The 9,625-nt window shown below is 53.5% G+C and overlaps 2 protein-coding genes across 2 annotated transcripts in view; both read right to left on the bottom strand.

The window, feature by feature from the left end:
- Nucleotides 1-1,557: 1,557 nt before the first annotated feature.
- Nucleotides 1,558-5,928, bottom strand: N7508_000971 (uncharacterized protein; the record flags this gene model as incomplete). The annotated part of the gene is made up of 3 exons (XM_058459056.1): nucleotides 1,558-4,275; nucleotides 4,342-4,387; nucleotides 4,469-5,928. The coding sequence occupies 3 exons, from the start codon at nucleotides 5,926-5,928 to the stop codon at nucleotides 1,558-1,560; spliced, it is 4,224 nt and encodes a 1,407-aa protein (XP_058325278.1).
- A 1,119-nt stretch (nucleotides 5,929-7,047) lies between these two features.
- N7508_000972 (zinc knuckle domain protein) overlaps nucleotides 7,048-9,625 on the bottom strand; it is a gene marked incomplete at both ends in the record, with an annotated part of 2,704 nt that continues 126 nt past the window's right edge. Inside the window, 2 exons of the mRNA XM_058459057.1 lie at nucleotides 7,048-8,419; nucleotides 8,497-8,859. Of these exons, the coding sequence (XP_058325279.1) occupies nucleotides 7,048-8,419; nucleotides 8,497-8,859 (1,735 nt within the window). The remainder of the gene's footprint in view (nucleotides 8,420-8,496; nucleotides 8,860-9,625) is intronic.

Below are 9,625 nucleotides of genomic sequence, written 5' to 3' on the forward strand. Positions count from 1 at the left end.
AATATGATGCAATAGTCGTCTCCACCATTGAAGGTGCTTTCCAGCTTCTGAGAGCCCAAGAAGCTCTGCTTCCGTTGTTGATGTAGTCACCGTCCGTTGTTTGGTGGCTTTCCAGTCCACAGGTCCTCCATAAACCTGACAGATATATCCTGCAGAGCTCTTCCGGTCTGCATGATCTCCATACGACGCGTCACTTGCCAATTGGACGGATTCGATGTCTTCCTGTCGAGATCCATACTCGATTGCGTGGTACCGCGTTGAATAGAGGTAGCTGATCAGTCTATCAGCCGCCTTTTGGTATTGAGGTCCAGGATTCGTCAAGAATTGAGCAAGCTTCGCATTCGCTTTTGCGGCATCCGGTCGGGTTATCGTGGTGGCATACCCGGCCGAGCCAACCCTTTGCTGGTATAGATGCACTGATTAAGCATCTGCCTTGCCGTGATACGGCTCCAATTCATCAAGCGACAGCGGTGTCGAAACCGGTGGCCTATCCGTTAGGTGATACCGGGCCGCGATACTTGATATATAGCTGTCTTGGCATAGCCACAGCTTCTTTAGACGCCGGTCTCTGATAATGTGGATATTCAGAAACCATTCCGCGTCTCCATGATCTGTAAGCTCCCAATGAGCTTCGAGATCTCTTTCCAGTTGATCAGCAAGCTTCCTGACGTTTTGATGACTTGCTATCAATATATCATCGACATAGAAAAAGACGATGATCCCATTCCGATAAATACGCATGGGTCTTCTGGCACTTGACGGAGTCCTAATTTGGTGAGAACTCCGGCTGCTTCTTGCTGCCATAATCGAGGAGATATCCTCAACCCATAAAGCGCCTTTCGGAGCTTCCAGCACTTGCCAGGGGTTCCAAACCCTTCCGGCATTCTGGTATAGACGTCCTTGTCGAGCCTGCTATTCAAGAAAGCAGTGACAGCATCTCGCTGTCGAAGATCAAGATCAAACGCCGCAACAAGTGCGAATATCATCCTTGCTGTTCTTGCTGCTAGTGTAGCAGCCCGCTTTTCATCTGATGATATGGTCTCAAGATCACCTCGGACGCAAATTCTGGCTTTCAGTTTGATAAGGTATCCATCCTGATCAAATTTGTACGCGAAAACCCAGAGAAGTGGAAGTATTTGCTTCCCTCGATCCTTCGGACGATCGATGATATCAATCAATCAATCAATCAAAGTTCTATTAACCTGTTGCAGCCTATCTAGTATCGAATAGCTATGCAGGCGCTTCTTTCCAGTTGAAGCAAGAACTCGTGTCCCGTACGCCTGATCATGCTCCAGTACAGAAGAATGGGCTGGTCTCGAAGCGAGAGAGAACCAGCCCTACATGTAAGCCAAACCCATACCCAAATAAGAAGCCCGTACAAATGAGAGATCCAGTGTTAGGAAGCACTGGATACAAATGAATGCGTGGATGCACCGTCCACCTCCCCTGTCCTCTCACATCCCATGAGACACCCCTCGATCTAGATGCCAGCCAGTCTCTGCTGCAGCAAGATCAAACCCCGTTCTCCGACATCCTCACTTCAGCCTCAATTGCTGATTATCGTTCATCAGGCCGAACATGGGTCTTAATCCAGTCCGGTATAGTATATTCGAATAGCTGAGTGAGGTTCTCTCCTTCCTCAAACGTCGGCGCAGGCGGTGGTGAGTACCCAGCGTCTTCGGGACTCTGCTCCATGATCTCAGGATCTCCAGTTTCGTCATCGGACTCTTCTTGCTGAGTGTGTTGAAACTGAGCAAGTAGGCCGGTTTGATGCATGAATTTGGCGACGTAGCGGATCGCCAGCGGGTCTGACACTAGAGTGTCGTAGTCAGTATGGTTAGAAACCCCGGCCTGAAATAGCTTATCAAAAAGCTCTCTTCTTAGACCACTAAAGGTCTGGCATTGAAGCAAGACGTGCTTCGGGGTCTGAGAGCCTTCTCCACACGGGCATTTGTCCGAATCCGCTGCATTGATCTTGTACAGGAAGTGCCGCAGCGCAATACGCATTGAGCGTATCTGTATCATGATCGATGAGCGGGGTTTAGACAGGCCTTCGTATAGACGTAGGACCTTCTTATTCGGCCATTCCACCAAGCGCTTTGTCGGCTGGGCAGTCCTCTCCGCATCCCACTGCTTCCGCCAGCGGTCCTGAATACGGGCCCGAACCATACGCTTGGCGGCGGCAGCAAGTCGGATCGTCGGTTTATCCGATCCGGCCCCTCCGTCGGTCGCACCTCCCGCACTTTCGATGGCTGCCAGTTTCGCACTGCTATCGGCAACTTCATTGCCAGGCACCCCGTTATGTGCGGGGATCCAGCGGAGGGTAACAAATGTCGATTGTCTCGATCGAAGGGTCCGTACGTGATCGTATATCACCCCGAGGACGTACTGGCCCGACGGTCGTTGTGGGTTCTGGACCGCCTGAATGGCGGCCTGGCTGTCAGAGAAGAGGGTCACCTCTCGAGCCTTTATGGGTTTTGCCTTGTTGTTCTTTATCGCCCTTGCTAGTGCCATCTCAATGCCGCTGAGCTCGGCAGCGTACACCGTGGATTGGCTCTCCGTACCGAGATGTCTGCGGTCTGAGATAACGGTATCACCGTCATGGATGTTGACGGCAGCCGCACCAATGTGGCCTTCAAAGCCACTGCCGTCCGTATATATCAAGGAAGTCTCACTTCCTTCCTCATACCATTTCTTTCGGATGATGGCTTCATGGGTTGCCTTCGCAGCCTCCGAGGGTTCAATGTAACATGAGATACGTCTCTCCCAGGGTGGCAGCACGAATGCGACTCTTTCTTCCCACTTCTCCGCAGGGTCCGTATATGTTTTCGTGTTGAGTTTGAGAGGTCCTTTCTTCCAGACCAATGCTTCTAAGGGTGTCCATCCACCCAGACGTCTTTCGATCGGCTTCCTTGCTATTTTTGCCGTTCGGGGACAGGCCCACTGAGGTCCGGTGAGGATGCGAATGGCGCATTCCTCGATAGACTGTTGTAGGCGCAGTTTCATTGGGAGCAAGAAGAGCTCAATGTCTAATGCAGCAGTGGAGATGCTTTTAAACGCGCCGCTGATCAAAACAGCTGCGCGTTTCTGCAACTTCACTAGCTCATTGACTAGGCGCGTCATTTCCCATGCCGGCATTGAGCGTGCTGCCGGGCAGTACCAAGCAGAGACGCCCCAGAGAGCCTGAGGCACGACAACTGCTTGGTAGAGCTTACGCATAGACATCAATGATGCACCCCACGTAGACCCCGAGATGCCTCGTAAGGCTTCCAGGCTGCCGGCTGCTTTTGCAAGGAGCTTCTTGCGGTGTGTGTTGAAACTGAGTTGTTTATCTAGCCAGACACCGAGGTATTTGGCTTGTTCGACTGGTTGTATAGGCGCTTCCTGGCCCGGCATGCTGACTGGCATACGGTCATGGCCACAGGGGTCATCGTCCGGCACCTCCCAGATGTCGATTTCGGAAGCGTTTGGAGGGGGGCTCGGAAGTATAGGTTCGGAGGGTAGTTGTGGGTTGCTAAAGTGGATAAGCTCGAATTTCTCGGGTGCAAACCTTGCTGCATGCCGCCTGGCCCATTCATCCGCTCTCTCGAGAGCTTTCTCAATAAGCCAGGTGTTTTCTTCGTAGCTGTTAGAAACGGCAATGATACTGGTGTCGTCTACCCAGCCCAACGCCTCTGTCTTGCCGTACGTCGTCGCCAGCGAGCACCTTCTGATTAGGAGCTCGTTGAATAGCAAAAATAGGATTGGTGAGATCGGTGAGCCCTGCGGGATACCCGTCTTGGTCGGAAATGCCTCACTCAAGTGTCCGGGTAGTCGAATTCGTGTGCTTCGGTCGGTGAGGAAGGCTTTGATCCACGGGACGAGCTCTCCGAGGCCGAGAAGTCCAATGTCATGCAGCAGACGCTCATGTGACACGTTATCGTACGCACCAGCAATGTCGAGAAGCAGCATGCTCACTTTCTGCTTGCTTCCCCAGGCAGTGTGCACTCGGTCTAGGATTAGCTGGATGGCATGATCCACCGAGACGCCTTTTCTCCCTCCGAGATGCGTGTCAGGAAGCAGTCGATGCTCTTCAACGGCCCAGGCAATACGGGTAGCAATGATTGCTTCTAGTATCTTACCCAGTGTATTGAGCAGGGCAACTGGCCTGTACGCTTTCGGCAAGCGGTAGTCACGGGGTCCAGCCTTTCTCAGCGTTACTGTGATTGAGGTCTGAAAGTGTTGGGGGTTGTGGCCGGTGCGTATACAAGCGTTGAAAATTGTCAGGACCCTCGACTACTTATGTTGGTACCTGAGGCACGAGTGGTGCCTCAGGAATCGTGGCAGTATAGTACTGCTCACCGCCCGGAAGCTGGGCCAGCCTGTATTTAGTTCATCCCCGCTGACCCTGGGAAGGGTCAGCGTTCAGTCTCTTCTACAATAGAACCCTATTGTACTACACGTCAGCTGAGGCTTCTACTTCGCTTACCTAACTAAACCGGAGACTCTGCGTGGTCTCACAAAAATAGAGAGGAGGGTGTGCATGAAAACGTGGTAGGAAGCTGAATCCTCACTTGCCAGTAGTCTCCAGACCTTATTTGGAATGCCGTCTGGCCCGGGGGCTTTGTTGGGAGGTGCTCGGCGTATTGCGTCAGTGAGTTCTTGCTCCGTGATAGGTGGGAAGGTGATCGTCGTTTTTTGAGGCTGGCTTCGAGAGCTCCCAATGTCTGAGAGATCAGCCTCCGGGGGTGTTGGGAAGAAGGTCTTGCGCAGTGCCTGAACCTTCTCAGTTGTTGATTCGGCAATGCCGTCCGCTGTCTTCAACGGGGGCATGATGCTGCTTTGCTCCTGGCCTCGGTTCCTAGCCCATTTAGACATGCGCCAGAGACCCTGGGGTCCCTGGTTAATGGCCTCTTTCACGAATTCGCGAAAGCCGGTCCTGAGAGTCCGTTTGATCACCCTGCCTTTCTCATTTCTCGCTGATTTATAGACTTCCCAGTCTTCTTCATCGTGGGAAGTCATATAGCGACGGTATAGACGTCGTGTCTCTTTGATGGCTTGCCGACATTCGCCGGTGAAAGACGGGTTGGCGTACTGGCTGGGTCTGGCCCATGGCGTGGATTCTTCGACGCCCCGGTTAATGATCTCTATCAAGTGGTCGACGGCAGCGTCAATTTGCTGTGGCGTATCGAGCTGGTTTAATAATGGAATTCGGAGGTTCGCAGCAACAAATTTGTCGAATTTGTCGGTTTCTATGGCCTTCCAATTGCGGCGTTTAGGCGCGCTGTCGGTAGTGCTGGTGCTGACGTCGAGTATCGTACGTATTGGCAAGTGGTCCGAGTGTGCATGGCATTCGTGGGCTATCTCCGTTGCTAGGAAACGCTCAGATAGGTCATGAGAGCCAAAGACTAGGTCGATCGTAGTCTGGTGGCCGGATTCATCGCGGGTGATTGTGCCGGGGGCCAGCCACAGATCCAAGTCCGCCGAGTCAGTCAGCTCAATTAGAGCATCGGCATTAGCGTCTTGGACTGCATCATCTCCACCCCAAGCGGGGTGATGAAGGTTGAAATCCCCGATCACGATAGTCCTGGACCTTGTTTTTCGGCCGAAAACATCTCCGAGCATGTTGACCGTCTCAACAGACCCTACTGGGCTATATATATTGATAACCCGAAGCTCGTGCTCATCTCGCTCACCATTATTATCCGTCCGAATCCTCACTTCGTGTGCATCTCTTCCATGTACGTGATGCTTCCATTGGAGATGCTTCGAAATCAGCATGCAGACCCGGGTCCTTTCGTCCTGACATTCATTTGTTGACGGATAGACAAGCTCATTTGTTGCTTTCGCTGGGTGATATGTTGTTTCGGTGTACGGGTTGTCCCAGGGCTCTTGAATAGCGATGATGTCGGCTTCCAAAACCCGGGGATTCCGCAGGAAGTCCGCCATAACGACGTCCTTCGATCGATGCACGTTATATTGAAGAATTGTGAGTGTCTTATTCATTGGATACGTTGGTGGAGGTAGGTTCGGCATCGGCATTACTGCCGGTGATATTGCTAAGACTGCTTAGGTCCGAAAAGCTAATGTCGACGTCGAAGCTCTCCCCGTTGTGGGGTTCCTGGTAGTCAGGATTGACGGTTTTTAAAGATCTTCCCCCGTCGGGGCCGAGGCTTCGCGGTTGGTCTAGTGGCTGAAGCTAGGTTGTCGATTTCGAGATGCTTCCTCTTCCGGGTATCGGTTGGCTGGTTCTCCTTGCCGGGGGCTGGCTTGCTAGCCTTTCTTGCCACAGATCCGTTGCTGTTTCTTTCGGCGAGAGCCGATGATGAAGCCGATGGTGGTGGGTTCCACGAGACCTCCGAGTCTTCTGCCGTCCGAGTTTTCCTCTGTTTGTCGATGGGTGCTGAGGTTGTTGAACCCTGAGACGAATGGGATGCTTGTGATGACGATAGGGCCGTGGCTAGACCTTGACATTTCCCATGGGACGCCTCCCATGGGACTGTCCATGGGAATTCCCGTGGGACTAATTTTGGTCCCATGGGAGTGGGTCCATGGGACTAAACATCTATGGGAAATTCCCATGGCGGGACTAGACCCCCGTGGGAACTCCCATGGGAGTTATGGGAATTCCCATGGGACTGTAAACAATGCAAACATTAGCTATCTCGTGACTTGTATAAATAATGCATTTCTTGGCGGTTCCGAACGGTATTTTATTTACAATAGCTTTTTTCTAAATTAAAGATATACTAAATAATCACAAAACTATGGTCAAAATATATCAAAAGTAATAAATATTTGTTAGTCTCAATACTCGCTAAAACACCTTTAAATTACCGTATTTTATTATAATAACTCAGCAATTTATCCATTATTATTATGGAAATAATGTATAGATGGGAAATTTTGTTAGTCCCATGGGAGTCCCACGGGAATTCCCATGGCGGGACCAATTTTTTTTTTTACTCCCATGGGAGTGGGTCCACGGGACTAGACCTCTGTAGGAACTCCCATGGGACTAAGTCCCATGGACATGGGACTAGATTTTCGCTAGTCCCATGGGAAATGTCAAGGTCTAGCCGTGGCCCGACTTCTCGTACGGATCGGCTCCGATCGAGGTGCTCGGAGACTAGGGGGTGCGCGTTTCGACTGGTAGACTCCGGTCTGATTGGTCTGATTGATCTGTTGCGATGGTTGGAAGTCGACTTCCATATCAGTATCCATTTGGAAGCCCTCGGCTTCTCTGTTCTGCTGATTGTCCGGGGTTCTCATAATAGAGACCTCGGAAGGTTGGCTAGCGATGCTTCGGGTTGCAACTATTGTTGCATTACCCCCGGTGGCTACGCTGGCCGGCTTGCTCACTAGCTTGCTCACTGGCTTGCTAGCTGTCTGCTTGGCAGCCGGCTTGCTGGAGCTTGTTTTCTTACTCGAAACTGATTTATTTCGAGGGTTTGTGCTGGCTGTATTGGTAGGTCCACGGCCGCTACCCATGGACGCTACCTCTCTCGGTGTCGGGTCTAAGCCTGAGCTAGACCCCGTCATCCTCTGAGCAGGGTCCGAGATAGAGAGGTAGGCCGGAATCCGGTGATACCGCTCGCGCCGTATCTCTAATTCCTGCACTCTCTCTAACTCCGCTTTATAGTCCGCACACCCGCGTGACCATGCAGCGTGTGCGCCCCCGCAATTGGCGCACTTTCGTTCGATCAGGGTGGCGTCTTTCCTACCGGGGCAATCAGGAGAGACATGACTGCCGGCACAATAGACGCAGGTAGGTTGCTCGGAGCAGGTCCTTCCTATGTGGCCATACTTTTGGCATCGGTGGCATTGACGGATTCGAGCAGCTCGGTCATATAGGACTGTGGTAAGCACGGTGGAGTCCCAGATAGTGTTGTCGATGGCCTTGTTGGCAGCATGCGGCGAGCTGAATTCGACGATCAGGGACCCGGCCTTCTTTCCCTCTGGCAAGACCAGCCATGCAAGATGAGTTATTTCCGCTTCTCCCCACGAATAAAGGTTCTGCGTCACTAACTGCTTGCTGACGGCTTCCTGTTTTTCCCTCAGCTCTGTCGGCCGGTTGATTCCCAGTGAGCGTACGTTAACGTCGTGGATCACAACACCCCAGGACGGCAGTCGGACTTCGGCTCCCTTCCACAAATGTCTGACCCATGCGTGCCGATGGACCCTGGCAGCCTCAGCATCCCTGGCTGATTTCAACGTCAGACTGATATCTCCGGATTTCAGCTGACGTGCTGCCACGAACTGGATAGCGGCCAAAACAGGGTTCGTGCCCGCCCCGGTTGCGCGTACCCTCGCCTTCTCAGCCCGGTCCTTGATCTCCGAGCTTCTCATCGTACGGAAGTGAGCAATGCCGTCGGAATCACCCAGTTTGACAATGATATCCCGGTCCTTTGAGAGCTCCGAGGGACTCGCCGCCTGGGTGCTATTTGAGCCGTGAGCCGAGAGGAAGTGAGCGGGAGCGGTGGAGCCCCGCCTGACGGCCTCCACGTACGACAGTACTCTACTACTCGTCCAGAGGGTCCTGATCGGCTGCTCGCCGGAGCCAGCGTCGCTACCTTGATCGCATAGATGTCTTTCTGGAGCGTGAGGGTCTTCTCTCGGAGCTCGGTCTTGAGCTCGGTGGATTCCTTCTTCCAGTCTTCACCCATGGGATTCTTCAGCAGGTCGGCCGTGAGCTCCTGGATGACCTTGAGGTACTCCAACACTAGTCCTGGGACCCGTCCGCCCTTGCCGACATGCTCTAACAGCTGCTGGACGTCGTGGTTGGCTGATAGCACGCGGTCGGAGGTGTTGAGATTGGCCGCAGAGTTTTCGCGCAGCCCCCTGAAAGGGCGGGCCACTGGCTTCCTGGCGCAACCATGACTGAAACCAGTATAAAACTAGTATCAAATGATGCAGCAGGGAGTTACAAATAACCTGCAATTGGATTCGAAGCCGTGAGAGGCCTGGTTCTGGGGTTAAATTTAAAAATAAGATTCGCGCTAAGATATATGTTTTTTTTTAGTACCCCCATTACCCTGATATATATCGTGGCACTCTGAGTCAAGTGACACTGCCGCTCCCTACCATCTTCCGCCAAACGCTCCCCCGAGCGTCCTCGACTTCCCCCCTGTCCTACCTGACCGCCCCCCATCGCGCCCCCCGTGCCGGGGGTTCATCCCCCAGCCTTTTCCATGGCCTTCCCTCCAACTGGTCAGTAATTCACCCACGTGACACACTCCGGGGCGTTCCTCTTCTCGGCATACCCATGCCAACGGAGATCACGTGCACCCATCGACCCCCCGTGCGTTCCCTCCCCCAGGTTCCCTTTCCCAGGGCGACACTGCCGCCACTGCCGCCACTGTGGGTGGTGCAATCCCCGAACGCCGCTCCCGGCCATTTCGCCAACTCTCCCGGCCGCGCCAACTGGCGACCATCCCCCCCTTCCCGCCCCGGCCCCTCCTTGGGCCGCGACGACACCCCCGGCCGCTCTTGCCCCGGGGCCCGTGGGACTGGGCATCTGCCCGCGGACGGGGGGCTGCTCAAGGATCACGGGGGCTATGTAAGGGCTCACTCAGCCTGGCCACCCCCGTATGGCCCGACCCGTGAGTCCCTACCGCTCCCACAACCCACAAGACAGTTCCCCATG

This window comes from Penicillium antarcticum, assembly GCF_028974205.1.
Source record: "Penicillium antarcticum strain IBT 31339 chromosome Unknown utg000001l_segment0_segment0, whole genome shotgun sequence".
NCBI classification, from domain to species: Eukaryota; Fungi; Ascomycota; class Eurotiomycetes; order Eurotiales; family Aspergillaceae; genus Penicillium; species Penicillium antarcticum.